Genomic DNA, 19,451 nt, shown 5'->3' on the forward strand with positions numbered 1-19,451 from the left:
ATTGTAAAACACACCTCAGTAAGGACACCCCTAAGCATTTCAGCAGCAAAGAAAATGCAAGTGGATCACATAGATGTGAAAACTTCATTTTTTCATGGAGACTTCAAAGAATTATTTATTTGGAACAGCCTCCAGGGTTTGTGGAACCTAGTAAAGAAAAACTTGTATGCAATCTGCAGAAAAGTATTTATGGACTAAAGCAGGCTGCAAGAGCCTGGAATGTCAAATTAAACCAGTTGCTAGTCAATGAGGGATTTACCCAAGGAAAGGTTGACCCTCGCCTGTACTCGAGATGATTTGTTATGGAAATAGAGAGGACAGCCTTGAAATAATAAAGCACCTGAATAGTGAGATAGAAGTAAAAGAACTTGGGCCTATTTCACACTATCTTGGGATACACAGAGAGAAAAGGATGGAAGCTATTTGCTTAACCAAAAACAGAAAATAAATGGTTTACTAGAGTATTTGGGACTTACAGAGGCCAAAGAAATGAGTAAACCTAGGAAACAGGTTACCTAAAACAAGAGGAGAGTGAATTTTTGCCAGACAACAGTGAGTTGACAGCGATTGGAAAACTTTTATATGTAGCTATGATAAGACTGGATATAGTTGCATCTGTGGGAATCTCGAGTAGGAAAGTAAGCACACTTAGCAAAGATGACTGGACTGCAGTAAAGAAACTAGGCAGATACCTAAAAGGGACAATCCATCTAAAATTAAAGTTGCCATATTAGTAGGTTATAGGGATGTGGACTGGGCTGAGGATTAAACAAACTGGAAGTCAAGCTGTGGTTATGTATTCTCTGGAGGTGGTGGAGCAGTCAGTTGGTGTAGCTGCAAGCAATCAATAGTTGTTATCTCATCTACAGAGGCAGAATATGTATCTGCCAGTCAAGCTTGTCAAGAAGTGGCGTGGCTGCACAAGCTAATGTCAGATTTCAACATAGACGAACCAAAACCCACTGAGATGTTCGAGGATAATCAAAGATGCATCCAGACCTCACAAATTGTGCACCACCCAGAGCCTTTGGATGGGATGATCTATAAATGCAATAAATAAGTAAATAATAAATGGAGAAAATTAAATTTAGAACAAAACACATTGAAACAAAATATCATTAAGTATGGGATACACACACACACACACACACACACACACACACACAAAAGACTTGTAAAATTGGTGCATTGTCCAAGAGAACAAATGGTAGCAGATGTGCTAACTAAGCCATTGCCCAGGAATAGTTTCAGAACCTTGAGAGAGAAATTGGGATTTATAGACAGTAGCACAAGCCAGTGAGGAGTGTTGGAGTTAGGACCATGGCAGTATCAGCTCTCAGCTGCCATGTCTCATGGTGACCATTGTGGGGGGAGGTGTTTAGGGTCATAGATAAAAGTGTTGGACTCCTCCCCTCTTTATTCTTTCAGTGTTAGTCTCCATTATGTCTCTCCAGAGATGGCTGGCTGTTTTGGTCTCTCTCTTCAGCCATGGACTACAGGTGAAATTAAGTTGCAGGCCTTCTCACATTCATTTGTTACCTTTTCTTTAAATAAATCCTTGTTGTTCTTCAATACTAAAGAACTGTCTCAAGACCTCTGGCTTTGCTGCTTTCTCACCAAACTGGTTTTGTTTTGCTATTTGGGGACTGTTCCCTACAGTTATAGCTTGGCCCAGATTCTCCAGCATAGTCACCACTTGCCAACACAGATTGCCTCTTGAAAGACTTGCGCTCATCCAGCCCTTCAGTTATATAGTCCCATATTTTTAACAGTTTCATAATCAATATAGCTTTTATATTTCTACAATTTTATAGCTTCATAGTCTTGCTGTGCTGCAGTTTTATCACTCATGCCTTTTATGATTCCTATGCCTTTATGTTTTAGGGGCCAAATACTCTTACAGCCTTTTACAGCTTTTATACTATTACAATTTTATAATTTTGTAACTGCATTACTTCCAGTCTAGTATTTGCAACTTTGCAGTTTATCTCTCTTGCCTTTTTATGTTTCATTTGCCTATTATGGCATACAAAAAACCCTCTTACTGTTTGAAATCAATTATGTCTTTTACTTTAGGCTGGTCTATGACCTTAATAAAGATTGATTTGATAATAAAACTCCATTTAAAAATGTATTTAGTTTTCCCAAATAGTTTTTCATTTTTGCAACACAAGTTTCATAATTTACAGCTATTATCCTTGGGTCTAAATAGTAAACAACTATCTTCTATTTATTTAAAAAAATTGTTTGGCTTAAACATTTTAACAGTTGACAAAACTAAATCTATTTTCCCCCCTTTTTAATTCTGATGTTTTGCAAAATGAATACATTAATACTCTCAACTTCTTAGAACAGTCCATTGGGAATTAACCATTACAAGAGGAGGAGGTGGTGGTGGTGGTGCATCTGCTGCTGCTACTGCTACTACTACTAGTTCTCAAAGTGGCTTACATAGAAGAAGGAATAAGATGGTTTCCTGTCCCAAAAGAGCTCACAGACACCAACAACCACCCCTGGAAGGATGCTGCACTGGGGCTGCATAGGGACAGTTTATTCTCCCTCTGCTTAATATAAGAGATCCACCACTTTAAAAGCAGTCTCTTTACTCACTTAGCGTCTGCATCATCAGCTCATCTTTGGGAGCCCATCGCTTTTGTGTGGGGGGAATTCTCAGCAGGAAAATGGTCCAGAGGGAAAAGATTAAATACCTTCTACTCCAGTATGCTTCTGATTTGGATTGAGCTCCCACACAATGCTACTTTGAAGTTAAAAAAAAAAAATCAAAAACAAAACTAGAGAATATGTTCAACATCCTTTCTAGTTTGGCTCCTAGTTATGATGATAGATCTGCTTGTTTAAATTTAGGTCATGGGCCCGAAGTGGGAAGCCTGACTTCTAGACCAACAGAGGTGAGCCCTCCTCTTGCCCACAGCTTACCTTCCTCTCTCATCTGTCCTCCCATGTGCTTTTCTCCTTAAGTGAGCTTCAATACTGAACTGAGTGTGCCTTGAAGAAAAGTATCGGGGTGGGGAGAGGCTATGGGGAAAGTAATCAACAGGTGTGGGGGAAAGGCTTAACTCTTAATTAAGACCCTTACCACCTGCTTTATATATAACTGGATAGACAGGGATTTAAAGACAGAGGCCGACATCCTGAGCAATGAAATGAGGATGCCGTAAGAGCTGTGTAGTAGGGATGTGCACGAAACAGTTCAGAGGCCCTGTTACAGACCTTTGAACCGTTTCAAAGGAGGGGGGTTACTTTTAAGGAGAAGGGGGAGTGGTCTTATCCCCCCCCCGCCAGCACTGTCTTAAAAACAGTCCTGTGGGGTGGCAGCGTACCTCCTTGCTGCCCACTGTGCACTGGGGCGGCAAGGAGGTACACTGCTGCCCTGTGGGACCATTTTAAAGACATCACCGGTGGGGGAAATGTAGTGGGGGGGGGGAAGAGCACCCTCCCTGCTCCTTAACGGTAGCCCCCCCCCCCAGTCAAACCGGCCAATGGCACTTCTGTGCACATCCCTACTGTGCAGTTGCATTGAAAGGCTGTATCTTCACAGCTGGAGGCTTCCTCTATCCTCAGCACATGGCGGGGGCGTAGAAAGCAATTTTTGGTGATCTTCCCTGCTTCTGGAACTACTCTGTACTTCCAAAAAACAGACCCCGTTGACTGGGCAGCTCTCAGGGACCTATTTTTGAAAGGCACAGAGCATTTCCAGAGGCAGGGAAGATCAGCAAAAATAGTTTTCCTTCCCGTGCATGCGCTGAGGAAGTGAAGAAATCTCTGCCTGCATTTAAGAGCATCTTCTCACTATGTCGATGGAGCTACGGTTGCATTCTCAGTTATTAATTAGTCAGGAAGTCAGCCAGGGACAGGTACATGCAAACATACAGTTAAGAAACAAACATTGCAACTGGTTTTTTCATACTAAAGTGTGTACAAGTGTCCCAAATGTCACTTAATGTGGATGAAGGGCAATTGATGATGATTTATTTGTTTTCCTTAGTGTAATGTACATTTTTTGACACATTTACAAATGTAGCTTGTTCTTTGTGCATTGTTAAATACATGTATGAGGGTACAAGCATGTTCAAATTAAAGTTTAAGAACCTGATAAAGATGGGAGCTAAAGGCCATGAAGAGTTCCAAACTGACTTATTCCCCTCCCAACCTCTGACTTGTGTTGATGCTACAGTTTTATCAGTGTGTACAGTCAGACTTTGCTAGGATAAGCTATAAACTGTTGCAAGAAAGCAATTTCCCCATAAAACTCCCCAGAAGTGGAATATAATATGGAACAGAACATGGGACATGGTGATATTTGTTGCAGACTGTGAACTGCTAACAGTATATAAAGTGTCATCGAGTCGATGTCGACTCCTGGAGACCACAGAGCCATGCGGTTTTCTTTGGTAGAATACAAGAGGGCTTTATGATTGCCATCTCCCACGCAGTAGGAGATGACGCCTTTCAGCATCTTCCTTTAGCTGCTTGATATAGGTGTTTACCAGCGGAGATTCGAACCAGCAACCTCTTGCTCCCTAGGCAAGTTACTTTCCCACTGCACCATTAGGTATATAATGGGGGCGGGGGAGACCATTTAAACTAGCTGGTGTGGGTAATCCCTAGCAAAAGCTAAAACAGCCTAATGGAAGGGAAATTGATCCTATTGAGTTTGGGGATGTGAAAGATACTTCTGGGGCTCCTAAAAGTCTTAATCTCAATGCACATATTTGTTTTACTACAATATATTTAGTATGTTATACATCTTACAATAGAGTCTGGGCTCCGGACTCTTTCCAGGGGAGCAGAAATAGCGCTCTTTCTCTCAGATAATGACTGAAAAGCCTCGGTGTGTGACTACCTTTAGATCTTTTACTCACTTTACAGATATTCAAAACATTCCACCTGCAAAGGCTGAAAATAAACACTTAAGTAATTTATTTTTTCTAAAGTTCCATGTTCTTCATGGTTTTCTTGGTTAGACAGAGCTTGTATACAACTATTCTTCTTTATCTCTTGCTGTGGAGAATGTTGTACTAAAACATGTTACTCAATATGCATTAAACTGAGGAAATGAAATTTACTATGAAATGGCCCTTTCTTTAAATACCCAATTAAAATCCTGCATACAATTGAAATATTTCAATCTATCTTTTCATAATACATTAGTTACTATTCCTCCTCCACATCCTGAGGCAAAGACAGTATGTGTGTGTATGTAAAATGCACTACAAATTGGTGCATAATTTATAAAAAGTTCAGTTCTTTCCTTATTAGTGAAACTCTGCTTATTCCTATTTTAAAATGTTGTTGTTCTTCATTTACAGGTGTTGTTTTCTTCTCCTCAGAACATTACTGGGTTGAGAGCCTCATGTATTACAGTAGAGTTTTGTCCTAAGAGAACTTTTTGGTGACCAGACTATCAATGCAATGACAAATAAACCCTTTACTTAGTAATCCTTTTAGCATATACTGAGTTGTTTGTCCAAGTTACCTAGAATGCTTTCTTTCTCAGTAGGCATTGCCAGCCTTCCTCATGTTTTTGAATAGTTAACAAATCTTAATTTGAGCCATGATCTGTCTGGGACACAACCTGGAAAATAATAATAATAATAATAATAATTCACACAATACACCAGATATAACTGTAGTTGATGCCACACAATACACCAGATATAACTGTAGTTGAGAAGAAAGAAAAACAAGTCAAAATAATCAACATAGCAATACCAGGGGATAGCAGAATAGAAGAAAAAGAAATAGAATCACAAAATACAAAGATCTACAAATTAAAACTGAAAGGCTGTGGCAGAAGTAGACCAAAATAATCCCAGTAAGTGGTGCCCTAGGTGCAATTCCAAAACACCTTGAAGAGCACCTCAACACCATAGGAGCCACAGAAATCACCATCAGCCAACTACAAAAAGCAACTTTACTGGAACAGCCTGTTTTCTGTGATGATATCTATAATAACAGCAACAACATTGATAATAAAATTCAGCCATCCCAGGTTCTTGGGAAGGACTCGATGTCTGGATAAAACAAACCAGTCAATAACACCTGTCCGACTGTGTTAATAATAATGATAATGATAATGATAATGATTACACACACACACACACACGCTGTGTCTCAGATCTAGTAATGGTGAAATCTATAACTAAATGTCAGACTTAAAATCAAACTAGAGGGGAAGCATTTGGGACCTAGGAGGTGGGCTTTGATGATGCATTAGCATGTTCTGCCTCCAAGGCCAACTACATAACTCCATTGACAGGCTCTTTGTGCAGCACAATGCTGAGCCCCTTTCAGAAGCACATCGCCCCCCTTGTGACACATCTGTGGACTTCTTGATGGCAGCAAATTTCAGGGGGCTGGCAGTTGGCCTTAGGAGGTAAACTTGTGATCATTTTAAAAGTAGAATTCTTTGAGTTCTGAAGCAGTTCTGAACACTTGAAGCTTGCCCATATACAGGCAAGAACTTGTACAAACAGCATCTGGAATATGGCAAGACCCTTGGTAAAGCTCACAATAAGTGTGTATGTCATGTCATACAAAGAGAGTTCTAAGGTACTTTAGTTTGTATGAAAAGTTGTTTGTTTTCATATTGTTTTTAGCACTGTTTTGAATTGTGTGTGTTTATTTATTTTTAAAAGTTGTTGTACACTGCCCAGAGCCTCTGGATGGGGCGGTTTATAAATGTAATAAATAAATAAATAAAATAAAGTCGTGCATCTCTGAGCATATCCGGGCAGGATGCCTTTCCTTCATTGCTGGGTCCCACAGCCAGTTTACACAGAACTAGGAAGAGGGCTTCTTCTGGGACAGAGTAGAGTTTCCAAGAAAGGGCGAAGGCGGGGCCCTCTGTTTTTCAACACCTAAGCACTAGTGGCTGGTGTTTAAGAGCGCATAACTTTGTTGTAACTATTGTTATGTCCAGCCAAATGAGTTGAAGTAGCAATCTGAAAAGCTGAAGGAAAGCATATTGCGCCGCCGCTGCCGCCTTTTAAACTTGCTTGCTTTTCTCCTTTAGTTTTTCTGTTGCAAGCAGACAGATCAATAAAAGGTATCTGAGTAAATCTCTTCTGAATAAAAACTCTTCAAGCATACTCATTACCAGAAAGCATCTGCAGTTGAAAATGCTATACACAGATGCGCAATTAATTGCAAGTTTTATTTTAAATTTAGAAAGTTTATATTTTATTAGGGAATGCATATTCTGCTTTTTTGTGGAATTAATTATGCTGTCAAGAGTCTCCTCCCCAACCCATTTCTTTCAGATTCAACACTTCTAATGCACTCTTGTCTGCTACCCAATTATTTTCCCACTGACAGTGATGAGTACACATTTTTGCCAGCACTGTTTTAACCTTGAAAACTTTTTCGCAGCACAACGCTTCTTGATTCCCCCCCTCCCAAACTTCTAGAGAAATTGGATAAATTTGAGTTCAGTCCTGCTGTGAAAGCATACTTTCTGAGCTAGTTGTCTCTCTCTAAGGCTTAACTTCTTTATGTTTGCCCAAGGAAGAGAATGATGCACAGAATAATTTGTGTGAGAAAATAACTAACTACTGTGGTTTACTTAATAAAATGTCAATAGCAGTGTATGCAAAAGTATTTTACTAGTGATATTTTGAACGCTTAACTGCATATCAAGCTGAAGTGGAATCTTTCTTTAACCACCTGGGACACGGTCCAGATTAAGTTACTCCCACTGAAAGAAATGGGTCATGGCTGAGAGAGAAGTGGCTGGCCCAGAGTCACCCAGCAAGTATCATGGCTGAGCGGGGATTTGAACTCGGGTCTCCCCGGTCCTAGTCCAGCACTCTAACGACTACACCACACTGGCTCCAGCAAAGACATGGCTGGGGACCAACTGTGGAATAGATAATGAACTGCTCATGTGCAAGTTGCGTCAAGCTAAAGCAGAAAAACAAAGCTATCCAGTTTTCACGATATGATCTTGAGGATGTCTGTATAAATAAAAGTCAAAAAAGCCAAATGGCAGCAGACGTGCTAAATAAGCCATTGCCCAGGGATCGTTTCCACCTTGAGAGAGAAGTTGGGATTTATAGGCAGCAGCATGAGCCAATGAGGAGGAGTGTTGGAGTTAAGACCCTGGCAGCATCAGCTCTCAGCTGCAATGTATCATGGTGACCATTGGGGGGTTGTATAGGGTCATGGATAAAAGTGTTGGACTCCTCCCCCTTTGTTCTTTCAGTATTAGTCTCTATATTGTTTCTCCAGGGATGGCTGGCTGTTTTGGTCTCGCTCTTCAGCCATGAACTACAGCTAAAATTAAGTTGCAGGCTTTTTCAAATTTATTAGCTGGATGTTCAAGGTGATTTCAGAGAAGGCCGAGGAACAAAATACATCATTGCTGATGCACGCTGGATGATTGAGAAAGCAAACAAATAACAGAAAGAAGTCAATATGTGCTTTATTGACTACAGAAAAGCCTTCGATTGTGTTGACCACCTAAAGTTGTGGAATATCCTTAGGAAATGGGAGTCCCAGAACATCTCATCATTCTCATGCGAAACCTGTACACAGGACAGGAAGCCACAGTCCAGATGGAACATGGTGAAACAGATTGGTTCCAGATCGGCAAAGGAGTAAGACAAGGATGTATACTTTCTCCTTCTTTATTCAATTTATATGCTGAATATATACTGAGAGAAACTGGATTGGAAGAAGATGAGTGTGGTTTTAAAGTTGGAGAAAGAAACATCAATAACCTGCACTACGCTGATGACACCACTCTGATAGCTGAGAATGCAGATGATCTGCAAACTCCTAGTAATGAAAGCACAGTGGAAAAAATAGGACTACAGCTAAATGTAAAGAAGACTAAACTAATGATAACGGGTACAGCAACCAGCCTCAGAATTGAAAATTAAAACATTGAAGTGGTTGGATAGCTTCTGCCTTTTAGGATCAACTGTCAACATTAAAGGACCCAGCAGTCAAGAAATACACTGTAGACTAGCACTTGGTAGGGTTGCAAAGAAGACCTTGGAAAGGATATTTAGATGTCGTGATGTGTCTAGATCTACAAAGATTAGAATAGTTCAGACCATGGTTTTTCCTGTGACACTCTGGGTGCCAAAGCTGGACTTTGAAGAAGCAAGATAGAACAAGCATTGATGCTTTTGAACTTTGGTGCTGGAGAAGACTTTTGAGGATACCATGGACAGCCAGGAAAACAAACAAATGGGTCATAGAACAAATCAATCCAGGATTTTCAGCTGAGGCACAGATGACCAGGCTCAAACTATCATGCTTTGGACACATTATGTGAAAACCTATCTCCCTTGAGAAGTCCATAATGCTGGGGAAAGCGAAGAAGAGGGCGACCAGCAGCAAAGTGGATTGACTTGATTACAACAGCAATGAATGCTCATCTGAGAGACCTTAAAGGCCAAGTTGAAGACAGATAATGCTGGAGGGAATCTATCTATGTGGTCGCTAAGAGTTGACACTGACTTGATGGCACTTAATCAATCTATCACTGGCAGTTTGTATATTGTTGGCATGATGCATATTAAATAGTGGTAGGTTTGGAACATGAATATGCATGTCATTTTTTATTTTAAATGTCTAAAATAAACACTAATGATCAGTTTAAGAATGAAACTGCCATTAGATGCCAAATTGCCTGTGAATTCATGGTTCGAGAGTCCTTAAACTCAAATGTAAGGTTGCTGACTTCCTTGCAGAAATATATCTTATCCCTATGGTACTTATCTGTACTGGAGGACTTGACAGTGGCCAATGTAACACTGATTTTCAAAAAGGGATCCGGGGGTGGATCTGGGAAACGACAGGCTGATTAGCTTAACATGGATTATTCCATTAAGCTGTGGAATTTTCTGCCAGAAAATGTGGTGACAGCCAACAGATGGATGGCTTTAAGAGGGGTTTAGACAATTCATGGAGGACAGGTCTATCAGTGGCTACTAGTCTGAGGGCTATAGGCCACCTTCAGAGGCAAGATGCCTCTAAATATAAGTTGCAGAATTGTAGCAGAGAGGGCATGCCCTCAGCTTTTGCCTGTGGGCTTCCTAGAGGCATCTGGGCGCTTTCCAGATTAAACCCTACAATAGTCATTACGGATCTGCTAAGTGTGCTTGTGACACTGCAGTCCCTGCGCTGACAGCAAGGTGCCGTTCACATTTCCGATGTCTTATTTCGGATTTTATCTTTGCATTGTAGTGCTACAACGTTGCAAGTCTGTTGCAGAAAAATAGCTGTATTTCCCCGTTGTAGGAGTTTGAGATTCTGGGGATCGTTTTCAACATGATCCTGCCAAGTTGAAGCATTTTTACCCCTGTTGTGGTGTGTAATCTAGAAAGCACACTGGTGGGCCACTAGATAGGCCTTGGGCCTGATCCAGCAGGGCTTTTCTTATGTTCTTAATAACTCTCACATATGATTGAGCTGGGGAGATTATTTGCAATATTCTGAGACTGTTGTTGAAGCTGTAAATAATTTTCATATGAACTTATGAAAAGGATGTTCAGCCATACTTTGGTTAGCTTCCACCTGCAAAGTTGGTTTTGGCATTAAAAAAAATCATTTTATTCCCAGTCATGTACAAAGTGATTCCTAAAACTATGCTGATGCCATCTCCATGATGGAAATACTTTTTCCAGCTCTAATTTAATTATGTTGTCTTACATACTGCATGGTCCCCTGTTGATTTATTTGAGATGCACACTGGCTGCTGCGTTCTACTCAAAAGCAGATAGGCTCTGATTGCAGAGATGGGGTGCTTCTGTTCCTACTAAGTTCAGTGTTATTGCTGTTCCGATGCTGCTTTTGTTATTCCTAATGGAACAGCAATGACACTCTGCTTAGAAGCACTGATTAGTAGAAAGCTGCAGTACATGTGCTCCTCAGTATGTGCGTGTCTCACTTACGACAGGGGACTGTGTGGTATCTAAACTATTCTTTTTGTAACTGTTCCTCTTTTAAGGCTTTCTGTGACTTGGAATTTGACACTGAGAACAAATCTAAGTTTAAATGTTTAAAGAAATAAAGTGTTGACATTTGATCTCTAGGTATACCACATCCTCATTCTGTCATCCCATACATGGTGGCCTATGTCTAGACTAGTGTTGTGCCAACTTAAAGCTATTGCATTAGTGTTCAGGCATAGCATAATGATGTTGTGCAAAGAAAGGAATGTTTGTTCTTGTGCTAGCAGAAGATGTTGATGTGTTGCAGAACAAGATGCACAGTGCTTTGTGCAAACTTGCATGTGTCTCAGAGACAGTCTTCCTCTAGCAGTTGTGTAACATCATGGAGTCCTGCAAGTTCACAGCTGTGCTCCACAGATTTAAGCACACACAACTTCTCTTGTTGCACTAACACAACACTAGTCTGCATGCCAGCCACTGCCTAATTTGACTAGAGCTGTTTAAAAAATAAAATAAAATCAGAATTCTGTATTCCCTTAGTTAGTAGCTAGGTAGGCTGGTGGGACCAGTATTTTGCCAAGCATTGCACCAAAAGGCTACCTTTATCAGCAGCTTCTCCACACACAACAGACAGAATCACAGAAATTGTCCAGAAGGTCTGTTTGGCTGAGCCTCTTTTGTGACTATTGTTCAGAACTGCTTGCATAGGCTCACACAGTAGATTATATATATTCTTTCATGTTTTCCTAGTAAACACTCTTGCATGACTGAACTCCTGGTACTGTAAACTGTTTGAAGAAGACTGAAAAAGATTGTTCCACATGCCCCCAGACCCATAAAATTAGAACAATATTTTAATAAGCTATTTAGTGAGTACATTTTCTCATCTTCCTTTATTTATTAAAGAGCCTATCTGGCATTCATAAAATCTGTGTTTATGTTTCAGCTGAAATCTTTCGTGCTTGCCTCATTTAACTTTCTTTTTTAAAGATTGTAGCTTCAGCATTATTATGCCATTATTGTGTTTGATTTTTTCCTTTGAAGAATGAACTTTCATTGTTAGCCTAGCAGAGCACAAATCTTATCAGCTTTAGAAGTAGTTACAGTAATTTACCAGCAGGGAGCTTGCTTCAACAACAGTGCATTAGAAATATGATAATGTGTTTCAAAAGTGGAAGGGGGTGTGTGCTAAAAGTGGCTGACATACTGAGTACCAGTGAGGATGCAATTGATGGCTGCTCCTAATGTAGCTAAAGGTTTCTCCACTTCTGCAGCATGTGCGGGATAGTGGTGGGAAGCAATTCTTGCTCCCCCCGCCTCTAGAAGTGCTCTGTACCTTCCAAAAGCATGTCCCCAAGGGCTGTGCAGCCCAGAGGAATATTTTTGGAACGTACAGAGCACTTCTAGATCCAGGGAAGATCAGCAAATATTGCTCTCCCCTTCACATGTGCAAGTTGCAGAAGTGAGGATGTCTCCATCTGAGAGGATGCAGGCTCCCTTGCTTCCTTGGTCAGGACGCCAGCCACCAACTCCAAATACTAGAGGTTCTACTGCCAGTGTGGTCTTCATAGCTTTAATTTCTCACTTTGCTAGGAGAAAACTATGCTGTCAGGATTCTGCACAACTAGCGGAATCTCTTTTAGAAGAGAGCCCTTAGCTCAGCAGTACAACACCTGCTCGGCATTCAGGTTAAGTCTTTAGATCTTCAGGTAGGGCCTACCTGAAACCATGAAGAGCCACTGCTAGTGAGCATAGACCTAAATGAATCAATAATCTGACTTGGTATAAGAGAGCACAACAGTCCTCTATCACCTCACACACTTAGGTCCATTTTACTTCTGATGTATAACAAGAGGTACTTACTTGTGTCTGAAGTGCCTATCTGTGCAAGGTTCTCAGAAGAATTTGCCACAAGGTGGTTCTGTACTAATCTGTTCCCCATGCCCTGTCAAAGTGGATATGGCACTGGATAAAGTAGGTCCAGCCTTGTGGTGAGCATCATAAAGCTCAAGCACTTGCTTGCTCTCACCAGTCAAAATAAGTGAAAAATCCTGTTTACGTTTCCACTCTTGAAGGCCGGTTCAGTAATGAATTATTTCAGACCTTTTAATCCATTACAACTTAACCTACTTTAAATTTTAATCAACATGATTTAAAAGATCAGATGTTATCAATCAGGTTAAGTAAAAAAAAAACACAATTATTTCATCTGTTCGTATTGACTAATACCAACGTTGGGCTTTCCCATCCCTGCCCATTGGATGTGCTTCTTCCACTTTATGGTCTATTGCATGTTCAGGCATGAACAACATTTGTATAAGTCCTACATGCATTTGATTCTTGGATTGTATGTGGGATATTTATCATGCCATTCAATTCTAAATATGTTGGATGATGCCTGGATAGGTGTTATGCTAATGTTATACCCACGCTTGATGTCTGAAGGACCTAGAGACAGTGCAAGCAAGTCTGCTGAGCAGAGCAGGAAAGTGAAAGTTCTCTGCCATTGCATGTAGCCTCTGTCTCCATGAAGTTCAACTGAAATGGCTTAGAGTTGGAAGTGTGTTCAGCAGAAGCATAAGAAATTGGTGAATGCCAATGGGGCTCAAGCATGCTTATTTCATACCTGAAAGTGTTCAATATGTTTCAGCTGAAATCTTACAGCCTAGGGGCTGTAACATCAGCCTAGGGGCTGTAACATCAAGGAGGAGCTGTTGCTACTGCTACTACAAAAACTAAAGTGTACGATACTACACTGCTTACAGGCTTGCATGATAGTGGTAGGGTGGGGAGGACATCTGTCAGAGAGCTGGTGGAATGAAAAGGAAGTTAATGCTTAGGTTGATCCAGACCTGCAGAAAGTTTCAATGCTAAAGCTGTCGTCTTTGTAGAATGAGTGAAGTTTTAATCAGCTTCTCAGCCATTGATCACACAAAAGAACACTTAGAATAGGATTTCCGTGGCCATGTCTTTTCTTCCTTTTTAAAAACGTAAAGCATATTGTGTCTCTCTCGCTTTTTTCATTAGTGCAGCTTCCTTTTTTGGAAGGAAAAGTACATGGCTGTTGCCTTGGTATTTGATGAGCGCTGCCATCCCAGACCACTCAGCAACAATTAAACTGGTACTCAACCAGACCCCTCAAGCCTTGTTTTCTGTTACAAGCACACAGTGTCTGGCATATTGCTTTCTGAAATATTGTTAGAATAGCTAACCAGCTGTTAGCTGGACTCTTGTAGGGTGGGAAGTTCCATAATAATTGTTCTGGGAGAGTTCATGATCATCTTTGTTGAACTTCAGTGGAGGGGTAGTATAAACTGCTTCCATTTTTTAATATTTTGACTGAATACCCTTTTTGTTATGTACAATGTGGCAATATTGTGCAGCTTTCTGTTCTGTTCAGGAAATAAGATACTTAATCCGCAAATGACGCTTTTCCTTGCATCAACAGCAGTTGGCACCCAAACATTATGATTTCCATCAAAACAAGAGAACAGTTCCCTAGTTGTCTTCCAGATTAAATTCCCCACAATTTTCCTATCTACCATGGTAGCAAGTGGTGGCAGCAGGCCTGAGTCTTTCCCTTTTCATGTATTCACTGATCAAAGCAGGGTTGTGGGGGGAGGGAGGTGACTAGCTTGGCTCTGTCAACCTGTCAGAGCTTCAGTAGCTTACCTCACTCTGTGCTGCTCCTCTTCAACCTATATCTTCCTTATGAGGCAAGGCTACAGTATCTGGGGCTTTTTAGTTTGGAAAAGAGACTACGGAAAGACATGATAGAGGTGTATACAAGTATGCATGGAGTAGAGAGAGTGGACAGAGACATTTTTCTCCCGTTCTCACAACACTAGAAGCAGGGGTCATCCCATGAAACCCCTGCTAACTGAGGGAAGAGGCACCGTTAAAAAAAAAAAAGGCAATTCTCTTTATTTAGCAGGGGGAAAGCAACTGGCCCTATCCATCCCTAGCACATCATCACTGCAGTGGCTGTTGCTGGTGTTTCCTTGTGTGTTTTTTAAAGATTGTGAGCCCTTTGGGGACAGGGAGCAAGAGAGTGTGTGTGTATGTATATATATATACTGCGCAAAATTTATTTATTCATTCATTCATTCATTTATTGAATGTACTAGTGTTCTGAAGCCCGTTATAATAACGGGCGCTAGCCTTTTCCTCTCCCCTTTACTGTTTGTTTTTTTTTTAAATGCAGCCTCCGCCGCTGCCTCTGAAGTCCCACCCTCCCTCTCTCCCAGCTTCCGAAACCACCTTACCCTGTCCCGTTACAGTTGAGCAAAGAAAGTCCAAAATTGAGGAGGGAGAAAGGAGCTCTCAAGCAGTGCTCCTCCCTCTGCAAAGGCTCTGCCCGAACTGGCGCTTGGGACTGAAAGGACGCCTCTTGCGTCCTTTCAGCCCCAAGCGCCAGTTCGGGCAGAGCCTTTGAAGAGGGAGGAGCACTGCTTGAGAGCTCCCCTCTCCCTCCTAAATTTAGGACTTTCTTTGTCCAACTGTAATGGGACAGGGTAAGGTGGTTTTGGAAGCTGGGAGGGAGGGTGGGATTTCGGAGGCAGCGGCGGAGGCTGTATTTTTGCTTTTCTGTTTACTTCGGCCTTCGCTCGGCCCCCGGTCCCGGCCTCTGTCTCCCTGCGGCGGTCTGGGCCTCCGCCGCCATTCCCCCTCCCGCCACCCACCGCGGCCCGTGTCTCCGGCCGGGGCGGCCACCCAGGGCTCCGGCGGGCCCGCCACCCACCGCCGCGGCGGCCCGCGGCTCCAGCGGGCCCGCCACCCGCCGCCGCCCGCAGCTCTGGCCGGGTCCTCCGCTCCCTGGGGCCTCTCCCTTGTCGCCGCGGGTGTCCTCTGGGCAAGGCGGCGGCGGCCAGTGTTCGCCGGCGCCGCTCACCCTGCTTTTTCGGGGCGGCCGCTTCTGGCCGCCCAAGATGGCCACTGGGTGCCGGCCGTCGTGTCTCCCTTGCCCTGTTCTGCGCCTGCGCTTCGTGCAGGCGCAGAACAGGGCAGGGAGGCACGGACACACGCTTGGTGTCCGTCCACGGACGGACACCAAGCGTTTTATTAGAGAGGATATACCGCCTAATATTGAAATCTGTACAGAATTAAAACATAACATAAAATAGAAAACATTTAAAATTCATAAGATAAAAATCATAATAGAAAAAAACACTTTGGGAACTTTTGTTGAAAAGCAGTATATAAATACTTATCATATTCATATTTGTATTAAGGCCAGGAATTTAGGACCGACAAAAAGAAATACTTTTTCACATCGCATACCGTATTTTATGGACTATAAGACTCACTTTTTTCCTCGAAAAATATCTGCCAAAATTCAGGAGCGTCTTATATGTTTTAACAGTTCAATATGTTAAAACTCTGAAAAACTGGATTAAAATTAAGGTACATCTTATAGTCTGTAGCATCTTATAGTCCGTAAAATACGGTAATTAATTCATGGAATTCTCTGCCATGAGATGTAGTGATGGACACCAGCTGGGATGGTTTTGAAAGGAGCTTAGACAAATTCTAGGAGGACAGGTCTATCAATGGCTACTAGTCTGGTGGCTGTAGGCCACCTCCAGCCTCAGGGGCACAAGGTGCCTCTAAATACCAGTTGCAGGGGAGCAACAGCAAGAGAGAGGACATGATCTTATCTCATGCCTGTGGGCTTCTCAGAGGCATCTGGTGGGCCACTGTATGAAATGTTGGACTAGATAGGCCTTGGGGCTGATCCAGGATGTTGGACTAGATAGGCCTTGGGGCTGATCCAGCAGGGCTGTTCTTATGTTCCTATCTTTTATCTTAACTGCCAGCTTAGAATCACTATGCATACACATCTACATGGATGTCTATATACTACAAAACATTTTTGTGGGCCATCATAGAAAGTAGGTTAAATAAAATGTTGGTGAGTGACGATGGCAAAACTAAACTGAGACAATTTTCAGGGGCCCACATTTTGCTTAGCAGATGCACCCATGAGGGCAGTTAGCCCATGCTGTTTCGAGTTTTTGTGCAGGAGTGCAAATACTTTGAATAGTGTGCTTGAACTCTGAAAGCACTACTTAAGCTTGGAAATATATTCCTTGATGGCCAGCAACATAGTGACTTGATCTAAGTAGTGCTTCTGGAGTCCAGCACACTACTCAAAGTATTTGCACTCCTGCACAAAAGCACTCCTGGCGCTTCATTAGATGCCCACAGCAATCACAGCAAGCACCACCCTCATAGTAGTGTGTAAAATGTAGCCTACTATATTTAAATTTCCCTCAGTTGGAGGTTCCAAAGCACAGTAGGGCATTCACCCTGGCTTGCTGCCATGCCCTCTCTTCAGCAGTGCTAGAAGGCCGATATAGAAGGACTTCATTTGCAGAGCGACTATGCCCCTGTGGCACAGGGCAGATTGAAACTACCGAGCATGTCCTCCTCCACTGTTTTTTCTATAGAAACATTTGCGCCTCCCTCATTCTTCCATTGTTATGCAAGTACCCAGGACGACTGAGCCAGTTTTACAACTCCTTGCTGCTTTCCGGCCTTAAGCCTGCCATCACATATAGCATTACCAGGTTATGTTCAGCAGCATTCGTCGGCAGATGGTAAACACTGCATCCTGTCAGCCTTAGTGACCCAAAATCTGACCCTTGGTGACTCAGGGTGGATTCCACACTCTACTCATTCAGTACTGACTTACAATACAGGTAGCTATAGTCTGGCTGTTATCCAGTTATATTACTTAGGCTTTTATGCATTTTGTCTGTTTATGTCTTTTAATCTTTTTACATCCATTTTATGCCCCCCATGCCTTTTATGCTCTTTTATTATTCATGTACCTTCTTCAGGCTTTTTATGCCCTCATGCCTCTTTTTACTTTTTATATGTAATCATCCCTTATACTTTATGCTGGTCTTTGACCGTAATAAAGATTGATTGATAGATATTTAAAGTCTGGTGGTGATGGCCTCCAGCTTAGATGGCTTTAAGCGGGTTTTGTCAAATTCATGGAGGACAAGTTTATTAGTGGCTACTAATCCTGATGGCTTTAGGCTACTTCCTTTTCAGAATGAGAATGACTCCAAATACCAGTTGCAGAGGTGCAGGAGAGGGTGCATGCCTTCATCTCCTGGTCGTGTGGCTTCCCAGGACATCTGGTGGGCCACTGTGTGAAATAGGTGCTAGACTAGATAGGTCTAATCCAGCAAGGCTGTTCTTTTGTTCTTACTCTAAGGGCATGGGGCAAGCCTTTGAAGGAAGCTTTTACAGGACTACTGTTTATGCTGTAAGTTTATGCTGTAAATATATTTTATGCTGAAAATTTAATACAATTTTATCAATTGTATTTAAACCCTTTCTAAGGCATTTAGAACCAATTACTTGACCAGATATCAGAATTGCTTAGTAGGGATGTGCATGGAACTGGTCTGTGCACTCCTGGGAGAGTGCACGCACGTTGGCCATGGGCATGGCGATGCTGAACAGTGCTGCAAGCAGGAACTCCGCAGCCCAGTACGCATGCTGTTTAGGAGAGTGCTGGTGGGGGAAAAGTGGCAGGGCAGGGATGGGCAGGTAGGAAGCACCTTCCCTGTCCCTTAAAGTGACTCCCCTGTCCTCCGAACTGGCTTGAACGCAGGACCTTTGAACCAGTTCGGTGCCCCAGAAAAGGAGCGCCAAACCAGTTCCATGCACATCCTTATTGCTTAGCAGAGCATCTGTAACCTATTATAAACATTGATACAAATTACTAGTTCAGATTTCTGAGGAAAGGCTAACAAAATTAAGGAGCAGTGGAACAAATTCTGAAGAAATGTGACATTTATTTATTTACTTTGGGGGTGGTGGAGGAGAGCTAGTGGTGTCCTAACAAAACTTTCATTATGTTAAAGGTAAAGTGTGCTATCAAGTCAGTTTTGACTTTTGGCGCCCACAGAGCCCTGTGGTTTTCTTTGGTAGGAGGGGTTTCCAGTGCCGCCTCCCACACAGTATGAGATGATGTCTTTCAGCATCTTCCTATATTGCTGCTGCCCAATACAGTAGCTGTGGAGATTCGAACCGGCAACCTTCTGCTTGTTAGTCAAGCATTTCCCCACTGTGCCACTTAAGGTGGCACCTTCATTATGTTACCAAAATAGATTTCTGTTTAGTTGCTCAGTTAAGTATTCACTTGATAGTTTATAACAGGGGTTCCCATTAGGGGGTGCTAGTACCCCAGGGGTACTTGAAGGGCTCTGAGGGGATACTCAGAACCCTCCTGCCTCCCCATGCTGCAGCTGTGCGTTTTGTTCCCCATCTGAGAATTGCTGACTTGAAGCTGATGTGTTTTTAGCAGAATGTCTGCAGCAGAAAGGGAGAGAGAAGCGTGAAGTTCCTCCTCTTCTGCTCCTGAATGGCTGGCTACGTGCTGAAGCTCAGCATACCCCTCTCCTCAACCTGACAGGCTTCAGAAAATTAGCACTGAGTACTCATGTCTGGATTTAAGCCAGTGACTGAAGTAGACTGTCTCATAACTGTAACATTTAAGTGTGTATT

General features: G+C 42.3%; 1 protein-coding gene across 6 annotated transcripts in view; it reads left to right on the forward strand.

Moving 5' to 3' along the window:
* The window catches only part of SLC66A2 (solute carrier family 66 member 2), a 97,620-nt gene that overhangs the window by 45,560 nt on the left and 32,609 nt on the right, over window positions 1-19,451 (forward strand). For 2 of the 6 annotated variants that reach the window (XM_053249467.1, XM_053249468.1), the window contains 2 exons: window positions 2,866-2,909; window positions 5,331-5,460. The exons of 3 other annotated variants lie outside the window; for them this stretch is intronic. In XM_053249467.1, the coding sequence (XP_053105442.1) occupies window positions 2,866-2,909; window positions 5,331-5,417 (131 nt within the window). In that variant the 3' untranslated portion in view covers window positions 5,418-5,460. Of the gene's footprint in view, window positions 1-2,865; window positions 2,910-5,330; window positions 5,461-19,451 lie in introns of those variants that run through there. One more of the 6 variants, XM_053249469.1, reaches the window with a different exon arrangement.

The sequence above is a fragment of the Hemicordylus capensis genome, chromosome 4, assembly GCF_027244095.1.
Source record: "Hemicordylus capensis ecotype Gifberg chromosome 4, rHemCap1.1.pri, whole genome shotgun sequence".
Taxonomy (NCBI): domain Eukaryota; kingdom Metazoa; phylum Chordata; class Lepidosauria; order Squamata; family Cordylidae; genus Hemicordylus; species Hemicordylus capensis.